This window comes from Zosterops lateralis (assembly GCF_965231275.1).
Source record: "Zosterops lateralis genome assembly, chromosome: 2".
NCBI classification, from domain to species: Eukaryota; Metazoa; Chordata; class Aves; order Passeriformes; family Zosteropidae; genus Zosterops; species Zosterops lateralis.
Window position 1 is genome coordinate 98,377,644 of NC_139763.1, and position 16,856 is coordinate 98,394,499.

Genomic DNA, 16,856 nt, shown 5'->3' on the forward strand with positions numbered 1-16,856 from the left:
TGGAAACTTACTGACACTGATAAATGGAAGCAGGTATCTTGTACAGAATCATGATTGGGTCTATCAAATAAAAATTCCTGGAACATTCATAGTGCACCAAGCTGCTAAAATTTGCTTGTAACGCAATAAAGTAACACCTAACTTTCACATAAGAAGAGTAAAAATGACAGAAATGTAATACTAAAGACAAGTATCTTAAACAGGTAAATCCTCTAATTGGCAATATGACTAGTGACATACACAGTGGACAAGGATTTAAGACACTGAAGAAAGTACCATTAAAATCTCAGCACTGAAGGTCTAATCCAACTGCAGGAAACAGCACTGGCGTTTAAGTAGCAACAGTTGTATTGTCATGCACAGTAGAGGGGTTCAATTTTCTAAACTTTTTCCAGAATACTGTGATACAGTAATAGAAAAAAAAAATTCAAAACATTTTAGCTAAAATATTTTTGACATTAAGAGTAAAATGCTTGAGAATGTAAATGCACAGGATATTAAAAAAATAATAAATCAGTGCCAGCTAATTGTAATTTTCTTCAGGAAAAAAACATCCTGCAAATTAATATACAGTCGGACTATGTGTTCACCACTTTGGATTCTAAATATTTAATGGTTAGCATCTTTCTGCCATACAACTATTTTACATGCACATTCCAAAATTACTGCCAATTTATTAACTTTTACTACTGAAATTTAGAAATGAAGTAATGTATGGGGATATGAAGCACGTGTCTCAATGCAATGATTCACCTTATTTTAGAGCAAGGCCTCATTTTTGTGGCTTACAAAACAACGTTTTTTAAGGCCCCTACACAGGACAGGCTATGTTGCTAAAGCATCAGATGAAAAGTGATAATATTCAACAACAGAGAGACAGAGTCTTGAAAAATCATGGACCAAACCAACATTCTCTTAACATTAATTTTATAAAATACCTTACATGAACAGATAAAGAACTTGAGCATACATAATAACCAAAATTTAAAAAGAATGTTGAATAAAATATAAATTAATTGAACACATCACTAAATTTGCCACGTTAGACAAGTTTATAAAAGGCATTTTCAGATAAAATAGTTTTTTGAAAGAAAATCCTTCAAAATGGAAACTGCTGAAGTCCTTTTTCAAGAAGTCACTCCTAAAAGCGTTTAATTCCAGGTCATCAGGTAGCACCTGAATTTGCTTTGAATACGGTGTTCATTTGCTTCAAAATTTGTCAATATTTAAGACACAAATTTAAATGCTTTCAGGTCAGAGTTGTCAGTGCAAAGTAAAGCTTCAAGCTGAAAATGAGAGAAATACAATAGAAGAAATGATCCTGGTACAAAACTTCCTAAATTCACATTATAAAAAAGCTGTGCCAGATGCACTCTTGAGATACTGGACATTAACAAATTTTACCAGTGGCCATTTTAGGGTTCCAGACAAGCCATTAACATGGCTAATTATATTAGCTTCCTTTAACATGATTTATTTTTTTCCTATAGCCTTCAGAAAAGATCTTTGCTGCCGATGTCCACTTGCTCTGCTCAACTTCTGATTCAGCCAATTTCTTCAAAATGCAGCAATTTAGCCAAAAGGAGAGAAAAGGTGAGGCCAACAGACAACACAAGGATGGTCTAAAGACTGCAAATGTTTCTGAGTTTAACAACTTTGTTCATCCAAGCACTCTCATTCAAGTCAGTCTTCCTTAAAGTTATGTAAGTGCATAACACACTGCCAAGCTCAAAACCCTTAAGTCTTTCAAAGATTCAAAATATGTTTAGAGAAGTATGTCTTTAGAGATCTATACTACAGCCAGATTAATTTATTTTAAGCCTATTAATTCCTGCAGAGTAAACATCAACACTCAAGCAAAGCAATTTTGCTGTTTGACTTTAAAACTGCTAACCAAAACAGGTTTGAAACAGTCTGCACGTTCCACTATTTAGAAGTGTTATTAGCACACTCATTTAAAGATTGATGGAACTCTTTTCAAGTTACCACTCAGAATATTTCTCATCAAGTTTGGTTTTTTAACACATAATAAAAAAAAGTGTCACTGGTGGTCACAACCAGAAAGAAGGAAAACTTTAAAAACCTTAATCTATCAAGCAGCAGTTCCAGCCTCTAATTGAAATATAAGGATGTAATTTATACTAAGCTGCTGCATAAAAAGAGAGAAAATGAGTTCTTCATTACAATTCAAAATTTCAAAACTCAATCTGCAGATTGTTTGTTCATCCTTGTAAAGTGCTCTTCTTTTCACTGTCATCATTGCTATGCTGGCAGCTTTGCTAGAACCTCATTTCAGTAATTCCAGAACAACCAGAGTGTATAATTTAATAGCATGAATCATTTTCAATTCATAGCTAGCTAAAATGCTAGCTAAAATGCTGTTTGCAACAGTCATGTAGCAAACAAACCAAATGAACAGGAAGGTTCAATACTGCACAAAATTTTCTCCCAAAAGAGAGGAAAGAGATTAATTTGAGCCAAAAGAACAGAATATAACTTACACCAAAACTTTTTCTAAACTGTACTTGAGGAATGAACAATTACAGGAAGATGCAAATGTCTTTTCCTGGAACATAAACTCAGAAGCACTTGCTTAAATCCAAATGGAGCAGCAGCTCTTCCCTATACCCTGCATTCTCCTGATCATCTTTTATCACTGCAGCAGATTAACAATATCTATACTATGCTTTGTGATGGTACAAAATAATTTAATTAGTTTTAAGAATAAGATTTTGATGAAACAACAGGACTTTGAGATAGCACAGTAATTTCCAATGGGTGTTTTCAGTTACTTCAAATCCTGCAGTTCAGCCACGTGCTGCCTTTAAAAACATCTTTACAACGAATGCATTGGCTGATGAGATCTGATCCTGTAAATGATACAAATTCCAGCACTTGCTCAGACTGAAAGAGAACACTAACATCTGAGACGGAATAATGAATATATACTTCACACCCAGCCTGGCACACTGAAAATTTTCATATACTTGTCACATCTCAAAATGAGAAAAAATATCCTAACTACCACATGGTTTTATTTTTTCAATAGAATAAGAAATAAAATTCCAAGTTTCCTAAAAAAAACCAAGAAAGCAGCATTCTTAAGAATTGTTCTGAAAATATTTGGACTCAACTTTCAAAGTACTCAGAAGAGAGTTGTCTTCTCTCTCTCTTTTTTAAATCAGGAAGATGAAGATTGGCTTGCATCAATTTAGGCTCAAAAATAAAATGTCAAAGTTTGGAGTATCACTAACCAAGTAAAGCAAAAATGTATTTCCAACTAAGGAGCTGGAAAGTGAGTGAATGAATTTAGGTGTTAAACACATCCTTGAGGATTATAAAGTGTACAGGGGAGGGAGGAGATTACTAAAGAACTTTGCAAAAAATATTGCTACAGTAGCATTAGGAATTAACAGTGCATCAAAGATTTAAAGTTTCCAAGTTAATATAAACTGATCCAAGCCACAATGAACCACAGGATAATCACTCAAACAAAACATTAACCGCATTCTAATTTACTGAATCTAGAACTGAAATTTACCTGAATACCTTTAATATAATTGAAAAAGATTCCTTTTAGTCTTGCCATGAAGAAGTGGTGCCATTAGTGTGTAATCAAAACACAGTATTATCATGTGCATTTGGCTTTTTGTGAACATCTGCAATCAAATACTCAAATTTGAAAGAGATTTTACATATGAAAACTCAGTATCACTGCTGCATGAAGTGTTTTATTTGTTGGTTGGGATTTCTTTGTGGAAACTGTATATAAAAGACCTTGAGACTACAAGTCATGGAATTCTTGTTTGACAGAAAGCTGCCCAACATTAATGTCAAAATACCTTTAAAAAGGCAGTTCACAGAATAATGTGTTTTACATTCAGATACTTCCTCTCTCAAAAGCAAAGGAATCTCAGAAAAAAAAAAATCAGTAGTGAAGGCCACATACTTTTTGCATTTGATGAGCTGAAATGCAAAAAACAATTAAAGCATCTTGTAAAAGAAAAAAAAAAAGACCAAAAGAAACACAGAACTTCTGGAAAATGATGATTTAGTTGATGGAGTGGTCAGCATGGAAACTGTTGGGAATGCTACAGCAGAACTGACCACAAGTACAAGGGAATATGAACAAGACATAGTACAGGCACAAACTAGAAAACTGTAACTTGTAAACAAGAAAAAGCATTTCACAGATTAAAAGTTCTAGGGAAGTAAACTTTTTTTAAATTACTTTGTAAGTTCAACCCTGATTTAAAAAAGTATGGCTAGCAAAAATACATAAGCCTCAGCATATTTATAAGTCTTGATCAGAGCAGCCAGGAGCCTTTGATAAACGGCTGGAAACAAACACCCTTCTGGTAAGGATGGAAGAAAAATACTCCACTCTGTTCTTCCTCTCATTCCCCAATCCACACTTGTATCTGTAGAATTCATACACTCCAAGAGAATCTTGATGCTGCTATAGATTGAGACGTGGGGAGACTGGTGGAGGAAAACAGACAAACTCTCTTAAGATACTACGGGCCACGTCAACATTATTCTGGGCAATTTCAAGTGCCCTCTTGACTTCTTCAAAGGAATAGCCCTCTCCCATAAGTTTTGCAATTTTTGCATCCACGTTTTCCATGGAACTGTCAGAGTTGTATGCTTTCCTGTGATGTATTTCTGGTGCAGTTCTCCGAGGAAGTGGTTTAGGGGGCCTGGCTGGTGCTTGTGAACCATCTGTTTCAAATAAAAGAGATAAAAATCATTATAAATGAGCCTAAGACTGTGTTATAGGTTGATTAAACCCCATGAAGCTGTTTTAAAAGTAAAATTCTGAAGGAATTTGAAGAAATATTTTACTTAATCAATACAGATAATTTTAAAATTTTGACAGAAGTTGAAGTCCTCAAGAACATCCTAAATGGGAATAATGTAGCAATGTACTATTTTAATAATATGATAGAAACATGCAATTTACAATCTGGATCATCTGAAGTTGGAAGAAAAATAGAGTATGCTGGAACAGCAAAGACAGTGAAAATAGCCAGTCAAACTCTTAAATGCTATCCACTCTCAACCCACAGCTTGAGAACTTCTGAGCAAAAAAACCAACAAATCTAAACCAACAAAACTAAGTAACAAAAAACTCACAAACAAACAAAAAGCCCAAGAAAAAAAACCCCTACAAAAACAAATAAGCAAAATCCAAACACAAATTTGATCACAATTTTATTGAGGACCATAAGCTCTGTAGAAGAGGAATCCAGACAAATACACTTGAAGGAGAAAAATCTTGCAGATTCTTTTAATTCAGTTGCTATTCATTTCATGCACAGCAGCTACACATAAGTGCATAAATAAGTGGCTTCTCAGAAAGACCTCTAGCCTAGTTATTCCCATGATGAGAACAGAACACATTCCTTCCTCTCCAGGCTCCCTTTGGAAACATCTCCTGATTCCTTATTTTCTGTGGAAAGGTTACCTTCACAGTCAGTGCTGGTGACTAAGAATCATGATGTGCTGGTGAAGAAAAGCTAATATTCAAACTTACTAATCTTCTCAGAGTCAAGAGTTTCGTGCTCAAGTAAACTTGGTACTTTACTGAAATGCCTTTATCCTCACTGATTCCACAATAAGAAGCTTAAATACAAGCAGGCACAGCGCAGAAAACACTTTCAAGAGCAAAGTATTAAAAAAATTAAAAAGTCTTTAATCCCTCAAAAAGGGTTTTAACAAGTCCTATCAACAGTGACTTTGATAGATAAATTAGAGGAATTTCTGGCTGTGATACTTTCTGTTTACTTACACTGAAAGCAGTGGCATTTTCCAGTGTTAAGTACTTCAGAGATAGTTCTTTAGGCATGGAAGAAATGTTATATTTCCAGTATTCTTGGTGTATCCTTATCATAACACTGGATAGAGAGAACTATAATTCAACCAAGTGCATGAAACACCTCAGATAAACGATAGCAGTTCACACAAGAGCATGTCTAACGCAGGTGCATTTTTCTTTCAAGTTAGTTTTTCCATCAATTTGGATGCATGTTACTATGAAATTTAATTCCACTTCTTAATTCAGAGAGTTAATAGTATCTTTAGCAAGATTGTGATACTCATATAAAAAATGGGTGAAAGAAATTTGATTAAAGATTTTCACTAAGGGGCTAAGACCTACAGGTACTAAGGGTTACTTCATATTTGTTTTGATTTTTTTTCTCTCTGAAGATAAAAAGAATGATGTAAATGATAAACATTCTGAAGTAGATCCAACATGCTATGAAGGTGTGGAAGATCCATGAAACATTTGTTTGAGAAATTAACTATAGCCCAGGAAATGCAGTTAATCACTAAAAACTGAATCAGAAGCAAGTCCAAATTTCTCAGTTCACTTATTTTAGGAAACTCAAAATTGTAAAATAATACTATTCTTTATCTTTACAATAATGGTACATCATTTAAAACCAATAATTTTTCTTTCACAAACATTCAAACTGTTTTAATATGTACCCTCCATTACGGACTTCCTTTCTATACAGCATGAAACAAAATTAATTTACAAACTTTACATTTTCCCCTGGGCTTGAAGTACAGAAGAAATTCCTTATGCATAAATCAGATCCTTCCCTGTGCTTGTGTTACATGGGAATATTTTTGCTTGACTCAGTCTAATACAGGCTTAAAACTGAAGTTTTTTCTTGTTTAAAACCTTCACTTCGCTGAAGCTTTCACACCACTTTGTTAAGCAATCACATCATTTAGAAAGGTCATTTTTAATTCTGTCAGCAAATCTGAAGCAGAAGCATTTTATTCTCACTACAGCGACATCTCCATAGCACAGATACTATGAGATCTTCAGCACTCTCTCTCAATTCCCATTATTATTTTTTTAAACGCTGACATCTCTTTCAATATCTTCACATCCATGTAAAATTTCAGCTAAAGCTGGGTATCATATTGGATCCTGAGCTTAAAGATACTAAGCCTAAGCTGCACGTCCATCTGGACACTGAGATAGAGGTATTAAAGCAGGACTTTCCTTCCTCACCTCCCATCCTCTGATGTTTCAGCCACCATAAATGTCTAACTAAAAATTCCAATAGATTTTCTAACTGTGCAATTCAATTAACAGTTTCTACCATGTGCAGCTTCCTCCACCGCTCACATTTCTGTAATTCAGCACAAGATTGAACCCTTAGGTAAGGGGTTAGTACAAAGGCAGACACAGGCTCATTTAATAAGTGTTTAAAAAGCATGGGAAAAGTGGTGAGAGCTCTGTGGCACAGTGGGAGAGGCTGTTTGTAATGATGCCAACTGTCTGCTCCTCTCTGCTGTGAAATGCCCTTCTTTTCCTCTCTCACTGCTTCTCCTGGATTCCTTGGTCTTTCACCAAGACAGACAGAGGAGCATCAGAGAAGCAGATGAGAAAGGCCTGCTGTGCAAGGCCCTCTGTGGAACAGTGGCAAGCAGCTACACCTCACCTAACTGGGGTACAGGAACAAAGCACACCCAGGGGACACGTGCTCTAAGGAGAGCAGGGAGAAGGTGAGGGAAGGACCCATGGCACACACTGCTCCATCAACCTGTTAGGCACTATCTTTGTATTTTGCAACACTGTGGATTACATTATTTCCTCTAGTGTTAATTGAAATACACCCTGGAATAATATTTTTGTAAAAGGAATCCAAATCTGCAAGCAAGCGTTTTCATAAGGCCAACTGAGTGAATGAATAGGCAGCAGGCAAATATAGTTAACCAACCATTTGAATCTATATCTTACAGAATAGCAAAGTTCAGCAAGATAGAGCACTATCTATCTATCAGATAGATAGTCTTCTATCTATTAGAAGCTTTATTTTCTTCTTTCTTTCCCTCTTATTACTGGCTGTGCTTAGGTGAAATATTCTAATTATTAGCAATATCACAGGATAATATAATGGGTTGGGTTTGAAAGGACCTTAAAGGTAATTTAATTCCAACCCCCCCCCTCCCTGCCACGGGCAGGGACACCTTCCACTAGACCAGATTGTTCAGAGCTCCATCTAATCTGACCTTGAACACTTCCAGGGATGAGGCACCCACAGCTTCTCTGGACAACCTGTGCCAGGGCCTCACCATCCTCACAGTAAAGGACTTCTTTCTGATATCTCATCTAGTCTCTTTCATTTCTCCCTTGTCCTGACACTACCTGCTATGGTAAAAAGTTCCTCTCCCGCTTTGTTTCAGACTCCCTTCATGCACTGGAAGGTCACAGTTAGGTCACGCCAAAGCCTTCCCTTCTCCAGGCTGAATGATCCAAATGATCTCAGGCTGTCCTCACAGGAGAGGTGCTCCATTCCTCTAATCCCCTTGGTGGTCTTCTCTGGACTGACACTATCAGGTCCATGTCTTTCTAATGCTGAATGCATTTCTCCAGGTGGGGTCTCATGACAGCAGAGCAGAGGTGCCAAATCCCCTCCTTTGCCCTGCTTTGGGTGCAGCCCAGGACAGAATGCCAGCTCATGTCCAGCCTCTCATCCACAGCACCCTCAAGTCCTATCTCTTTTTCTTGCTCTTTTTGTAATAACTTTAACCAGTTGTTTATAAGAAGCTTGAGAAGCCATGCCTTTGGGGGAATGGGTTGCATGGCTGAGTACCATTTCTGAAGTGCTCAATACTGGATACCTGAATTAGAATAAATTACTCAGTAGAGGCTAAGGATTAAGTTAAAAATCACAACAGCAATCTTAAAAACAGTGAAAGTGAAGCAGAGAAGTTAAAGCACTGCCCATGCTACTTTAGGAACCCCGTGGCTAAATTATAATTAGATTTTTAGAGTGAACTCCATTTCTTTTTCAGCTAGTTCAAAGAATCGCCTTACAAAAGCACTGAAATGAAGAATTTCTTAAGTGAGCTGATTAGTTCAGAATAAATGCAAAACTAAAGTTCTGAATACAGTTATACTTTCTACATTGTCTTTTTAAATCATAGATGAAGGTGAACCAGTTCATCCTGCAGCTCATCAGTTCTGTCCTTTGGAATTACTGCCACTGTAAAAACAACTTTCCAATTAAGAGAATGACATGATCTATCACATAGTTTTCATCTAATTGAAATTAAATGGAATATCTTGCTGCATATCATGCTGATTTAGAATGATATTTATAGCAAAAGCTGACACGTGAGTGTTTTAGAAGATGGCTGTGGGAAACACAGATCAAAAAGTATTAAGTAGCACTAGAAAGCTCCAAGTTCTTAACTACCAAGTATCTTGCAGTAATTTAGGAAAATTAAAATTGTTTGACCCCCAGAAGTACAAGAATTGCAGTTTTTAAAGTAGTTACATCATTGTCATAATTTGCATTATAAGAGAGCTCAAAACACCTTGAATAAATTGAGTGAGCATTTTAAGACAAATCGACCTCTCCTAATGCCACATATAAAACATGTGTTATAAACTCTTCTCTTCCAACAGTTGGAAACAAGAAGAGGAAAGTTACATTTGTAAAGATATCCTCCCAAAAGAGACAGTATTTACCAAAGGTGTCACACTAATTCAAAATTTTGCTATTCATTAAGAGATAAGTAAACCTGAAGAGAGCTACAGAAATTTCCCATCATTTATGTTACCAAAATTTACTCTTTTTTCCCCCCTATATCCCAGCAGCATGAAACTCTGTATTTCTGAGAAGACGAAAGTGATTATTACTAAAAAATAGGGGGTTTTTTTTCACTTTGGAATGCTGCAATTGAACAACAGTGATTATTGCAACTGAAAGATTAAAGTCCTTTTCTTTATTCATAAAAAGTCTTTACACACAAATTTATCTATCTGGAGAATGATTAATGGTACAAAACATCACTTGGGGTTTTTCTTGTATGGTTTCTTCATACACCAAAATAATGTGGTTGGACCAATCCTCCCCCTTTCCTATATACCATGTGCATCTAAAGAACAGAATATTTGTCTAAAAACTGGTGAAAGTACTTTGAAACACACATAATACTGTTGTTATTTTTATTTGCTTAATAGATTTCCTTTAAATTTTTGTTGCCTGAAAACCAAAACTTCTTTGGCAGAGGAATTGTTTTTACTGTACCTGTTCCACTGAAAAGGAAGACTGAATTTTAAGTGGCTTTGATTCTTGCTGTTTTATTAAGAAACATCTTAAAAGCTTCTTAGAAATTCAGATAAACATATTAGCAAAAAAAAACCCCAGAAAATAATAATATTTTAGAGAGCTAAGCTACTATTTTTTTCTTTAGGAGAAATGAAACAAAGATGGAAATCAGATGCTTGTGCTCCATTCTGTACTTCTGATCTCTTATGAGCTTGAAGCGTGTCAGGAAAATCTCAACACTTCTCAAAAAATAAGAACAAGAAGTAGCTACTTCTACCTCGACTGCAGAACTTCAGTCTCTGTTATCCTTTGATGATTTAATACTCTTGCAAAGCAGGATTACCACTGCCATTTGTTGCCCAGAACGACAATGAATTTGTCATTGCGTTCAAAATGCATTGAACTTTATAGATGCAAGTTATTTTCTTCATACAACTGTAATTTTCTACAAGAACAGTTTTCTGCCTTACCTGAAGATGGAGGAAGTTGATCGTAGTCTTGAGATGTCCTATTTGTTTTGGCATTTTCTCCTCTCCGAGCAGGTGGCAAAGGAACATGACCAGTTATTGGGTCAAAATGGGGATCTGTGATACCAGAATAAAAAAAGTGTTTTAGAATAGTCAGAATTACTATTTGAGGGAAGGTTGAAGCACAGAAGGTAAAATTAAAATAGCCCCCCATCATGGAGAGGAACCATGAAACCAGAGGTGTCCCCCGACAGCACATGCACATACACCTCCAAATTCAGCGTTCATAGTACACATGTAAGTATGATCTGAAGTGACCAACACAGGAGCATGGCTTAAGGTGGTGTGTCCTGCACTGACTCTGGTCTCTTCATATCCATGAGGTGCTTTTCAATCACCCAACCCTGATGCTGCTGGGATTGTGGCTGGGAAAGCAAGGAAGCAAAGCACTGGAAGAGGTTGCAGTGCCTGAAGCAACACAATTAGAAACATCCCAGAAATTAGAAACATTCCGTTTACTTAGAGCTTCATTACACCTCTATGCTTTGCAGTTCACAAAGATTGCAGGGCTGATTTCCTATGCACACAGTCCCAGCTATGGATAAATATTACAAGGACAAAATCTAAAAAATCAGAGAAATAAACAATCCTGGTATATTGTCCCCTCCTTTTCCTTTTTCTTTGGCTACCAAAGATGCCGCTGAGCAAGTGCAACATCACCCTGTATCTGGCTTCTGCTCTGGACTCAGTGCTTGCAGAGTGTTTGTTTTGTATGTGAGTGTAACTTTTTGCTGGTGTTGATGATGAGATTATTATTCTAATCTGACAGGCTCTGATGGATAGCTGAGAAATCACCCTCAAGACTTGTATGGAAACCAATCATCAAAAACTCATCATAAATCTTCTACAACAGATTATGTGACAAGATGCAAAGTGAGTAATATGGCTTTAGAAATACCATATGAATAAAAAAAGACCAATTCACACAACCATGCATGCCTAAGTAGATGCAATACACTGCTAAGATTAATGAGAGCTGCTGCTGTATGATTGTATTCCTTATGCAAATACGAAGAACAATACATGGCTGTAGATACATATTCCAGATATTTATTTTAAAGCTAGTAAATGTTTTTAACACTATCAGTGACATTATTTGATTGTCTGGAAGTTACACTTAAACATTTAAAATTCTGCATGTTTTTGGGAACTGGGCACAGGCAGATGTAGCTTGTGTGCACCTGTGTGTGAGGGCTCCTATTTTTCCTCTCCATTCCCATCAGAACTGAACAGTGCAGTGTGTGTGTTTCTGCATCAGATGATACAATTGAGGCATCCATTTAGACCAGACTGCTGAACATTACACTGTTTTTATTCTGAAGTGTAGAAGATAAACTACACTGTATTTATGAACAGCAACCTTCAAATTCTGTAATGTGCCAGAAGTCTTTTCACCTGGATGCATTCAGCAACTTAGATGAGAAAGTAACGCACTGAGTTGAATTTGCATTATAAAATACACAAAGCTTTGGCAAATTACTCAATGTCAGGCCTTGACTGATAGCAAAACATACATAATAAAAAACATTTCATAAAAGGTCACTGCTCCCTTTCACTCCACAGTGAGTTCTACTCACACAGGTCAGCCAAACACTGGAGAACCTGTCAGGCCATCATGCAGCTGCACATGACTGCTTGTCACCCACACTCTGGCCTTCCTGTGAAACTATCACCATAGCATTTAATTTCCTCCCTCTCCACAGAGCTTCTAAGAAAAACAGACAGGGGGAAGACAATATCTAACCCTGCCACAAGACAGATCACCCCTGAAAATATTCACAGAAAAGGTAAACTTGAGACAGTAACATCCTTTGAAAGCTTCCAGAGAGACAAACAAAACAAACAAAACACTTAATAGACATGTACTATAACCCACAAAAATCCTGCTGTAATCTGTATCATAATCAGCACATGTATTCAACTTCATTAACCTGAAAATCAAAGTCTTTTCAACTCAAAGACAAAAATCACAAATTGCAAACACACTTTTCATACCTTTTATAAGCAAAATACCAAACTGAATGTATCACAGTGATTAATAGGTGAAAACCTGACTTAGCAAATAGGTTAAGAACCTCAGGACCTAGCAACTCTGTTCACAATGTAGTTTTGTAGACAAAATTTTACAACAGTTCTAACAAAGCAGAATATTCTTCTTCCCTTATTTTACAACTTCTTTCAAAGCATCAACTTGAAAATAATCCCCACGAATTATGTTTTACTATTGAAAACAATGGAGTTGACAAAAGGATACAGACTAATGTTACAGATTACAACAGAAAACAACAACTTATAAAATTTCTAGCCTGGTATCAAAATATTGACTTCATTTTATTACTTTGTGAAAATTAAAATAACTTTCTATCTTCTGAGTAGCTTCAGCTCCACCATTTAGATTTTTCATCTTTTACTATTTTGTATAACGAGTTCTGAGGTTTAGTGACAACTTTATCACTGAACAGATAAACTTCTGAATAAAAAGAAATTAAATAAATAAAATATGCTGTTTCCTCTGTGTTCTTACCAGAATGAAGGAACAGTTCATGTCCTGAGGAGGGTCGGCTCCCTGAGCCAGCAGGTTTTGTGTGCTCAATCATGCTGTGCCGAGCAGGTGGTGGTGGTGGTGGTGGGAGTGAGGGGGGAGAGTTATCAAATGCATCTTCACCTGCAGTTTAGACATGAATTATTAGACAAGCAAAACTTCATTAAGAACTGTAAAATAAAGAATAAAGCTTAAACTTTATTTTTCTCTGGCTGCTGAGGCCTTTACTCCTACAGTTCATCTAAGCAGTTCAGTGACTCCAGTAATGAAACTGTAAACCTGACTGTTAATATCCACAGCCCTCTTCTAAAACATGCTCTGAATGACCTTTTGCAGTGCTCAGTTTATTTTCTGGGATGGAAGGAGAGATTGCTTTTAGTGACTCAATTGCCAAGTGTGTACTACAGTGAAAGCTTCACTGAGTATCACAGTAGAATAACAGCTGCATTTCAGTGGCTAAGCAAGTGTATTTATATACAAACACCAATGCTGACTGAACTGAATCTGCTACATTTATACTGTGTATTATCTCTATCTGCAGTTCAGAAGCTCTGACTCCAGATACAAACTGGATTTTCTAGAGCTTGGCAAAAGAATGCACCTCTTACACAAAAGTGGTGCAAGTAAGACTAGAGTTACCAAACACTGTGATTTTTATGTGTTCTTTTGCTTTCATTTCTCCTGCATCTCAGGAACACTTCAGGGAGCATAGTGCAGGAACAAGGCAAATGTTCAAAAGGTTTTATGGAACCAGAAATTTGGATGCTGACACATACACACAGACACAACCATGCAGCTGAGTTTGTCAATGAAGGTGTGGTTGGTCCCCAAGCACAGCACCAATATATATGCAGAGAACACTGATTTTTGTGTAGGAGAACAGAACAGAAATCAGGATTGATAAAAAGAGCTTTTGGTGATTGTAGACTGCAGTGAGTTTTGAACTGTCCCCTGATGGGGGAAAAAATCCCAGAAATTAACTTAGTAATTTAATTTAGAGGTTTGGTTTTTTTACTCAAATACCATATTTTTGGCATTCTTCTTTGTATTTGATAAAATAAATGGAATTATTTAAGCTACAGTAGGAAAAATGCTCCACTACTGCATTAAATTACAATGCTCAAACTTATTAGTAAGGGACAATTAAAATTTATTTTAAGGAAACTGGATTTTACTTTTCTGTATAGCTAGAATACAGATATAGTATATCTCTTTGCTTGTCCCAAGCAAGGCCTTACAAACAGAAGCCAAATGACACAAATATTGACTGACAGCTGTAATATTTAGCTCATAGCCTGTCTGCTACTCCTCACATACTCAACATTGGCTGTTTTTCAGTAAACATGGCATTTAGTTTATCTGGGCAGCGTTAACCATTACATGTAATCAGCAAAAAGTCTGCAACCTAAAGGGGGCACCAGAAGATCATAATCGGAGGGTGTCCTGTTGAGCAAAGAGCTGTGTTTGGGGCTGTCTCTGGCAGGAGGCCGTGCAGGAGGCAAAGGTACCGGAACAGTAGGTGCATCATAGACATCTCCTGAATGACACAACCACAAGAAGTGAATGTTTTCCTGCTGCACCCCTAGGGCAGCACAGAGCAAATCTTCTCGGCAAACAACGAAATAAACAGAAACGTACCCGACTCTGGATGTTTAGATTTCTTTATCTCGGAAGTAGCACCGTGCGTTCCATTTGCACATTGACCATTCTCACACACCCTGAAGACAGACATCAAGCAGGAAGCAATCAACCATTTAGCCAAGCATTAATTCCCTGAATGAGCAGTACCTGGCAGTTTGCTATATGGAAGCGAATCAGGGACAATAAGCTGCATCGATTTTAAAATTTACATTTTTAGATATTGAGAGCAGATACTGGTTAACCCTCATTAAAACTGCTTCGAAGGACTATGCTCCTTTCTTGGCTTAAAATAACACAGGCTGCAATACAAGTTAGAGGAAGAACTAACATTAAACACAGTCCTCACTTCAGAGCTCAACTCATTACTTTATTCACACAGTTAATTCACATGCTCAGTTTTAGTTCACCTTCCCAGATGCTGGATTTTCCCTAGTAGAATTATGAAAAAAGGGAAATGTGGATTTTGGTAATTATCCACACCAAAGCAAACGGAAAAACCATTAAACAAAACGTAAGAACGACAAAAAAAAATCCAAACAGAACACCACAATACACACTAATAAAAAAATTTCAACTCAACTTTGCCAAACATTAAAAAAAACCCTAGTGAAAACCCCAAAATTGAACTAGCCAAAGCAGTTTTGCAGGAACCTGTTCATTTCTGTATCAAAAAACTGAGCCTTGCTGATGCTTCCACCACAATTTACTGATTTTCTTTTTCTTAAATGGAAGCATATTCTGCCCTCAAAACTTAACAACAGTACTAAATAAATATGAACAGCATCCAATCAAACAGTAAAGAGTGCCTACAATCTTGTTGAAAATATTGGAGATTATTTTTGTAAGAAGATTTTGTTCAAATATGGCAGGGAAAAAATATTGAACAAGACTTTTCATAATATTAAATATTGTTTAAAAATATGAAAGAATCAGGAAATTGCTCCTGTTGCTGGAACTGTGGGCCCTGTATATTCAGAAAGAATCAGGGACTTGCCTTGGAAAAAGGCCACCATGCCAATTCCAGCTTAAAGATAAAAATGCCATTCCATCATGCACAATTATTATTAAAATTGGGTAATCTGCTAGAGCTAAAATTTCAGATTTGGAGTTTTTACCAACAGTATTAATAAACCTATCAGCTTTGGCCAAATGGAAAGGAGGAATGAATAAAGTCTGGAATCATTTAAAATATATAAACAGGAAAGAGGAAGTGAATTGCATTTGTGGTCCCAAGAGTTACAACTAGGAGTAATGAAATAAATTTAAGAATAATTGCAAGATTTAAAAACAAACAAACAAAAGCCCCTAATGGTAAGAGATCTTTTGCTATAAATTAATTCCCTCAGAGAAGTGGTAGAGGAAGTGTTGTTTCTTTCTTTGACATTAGATTGGTTCAATCTTTCAAATGCAGTGGATGCAACACTTCCTTTAACTCTTCACCATATACACTAAGTAATTAAGAATATTTTCTAATCTAGTTGTAATCAATTCTGCATTTTCAATAATGCAACTAGCCACAGGCACCAAGGTAACTTAACATGGCACCACTTCAGAAGTATTCGGTCCATGATGAGCATAGCTAAGTGATCCATTTACAAACAATGCTGAAGTACCCATTTACATTAACAGTAAACATCAGAAAAAAGAGAATCCAATGAGTACTAACAAGCAAGACTTCTATCCTTTCCCCTTTTGGAAAAAGCTTTATTAGGAAAAGACAGAAAATGTAATAATGTAACATTCTTCTAATAATAGCCTAATTAGTAATGCTGAAATTCCTTCCTTTTATTCCTGAACTGATGTTCTGCAGTAACAAACCAGACAATTAAATGATCTGCCAGAAAGTAAGACTGTGAATCATTTTTCGTATTATTCTTGAAATATTTTTAGCACTGTCATATCTACAGGTAAAAGAGAAAAGGCAATAAAAATTTGGGAGTAGGATGGAACAATTACATAATTCCAAACTACAAAACATTCTGACAAAATTTTTAAGCTCTTCAGCTTAAAAAGTACTATTCAAGAAGTGAGGGACTAACACTTTGAAAAGAGAAAGTGACACTG

General features: G+C 36.2%; 1 protein-coding gene across 2 annotated transcripts in view; it reads right to left on the minus strand.

Moving 5' to 3' along the window:
* Positions 1-492: 492 nt before the first annotated feature.
* Positions 493-16,856, minus strand: part of CBLB (Cbl proto-oncogene B) — a 128,211-nt gene continuing 111,847 nt past the window's right edge. The window contains exons 15-19 of one of the 2 annotated variants that reach the window (XM_083854364.1): positions 14,790-14,869; positions 14,557-14,688; positions 13,134-13,274; positions 10,553-10,666; positions 493-4,722 (exon numbers count right to left, since the gene is read on the minus strand). In XM_083854364.1, the coding sequence (XP_083710490.1) occupies positions 4,460-4,722; positions 10,553-10,666; positions 13,134-13,274; positions 14,557-14,688; positions 14,790-14,869 (730 nt within the window). In that variant the 3' untranslated portion in view covers positions 493-4,459. The remainder of the gene's footprint in view (positions 4,723-10,552; positions 10,667-13,133; positions 13,275-14,556; positions 14,689-14,789; positions 14,870-16,856) is intronic. The other variant, XM_083854365.1, reaches the window with a different exon arrangement.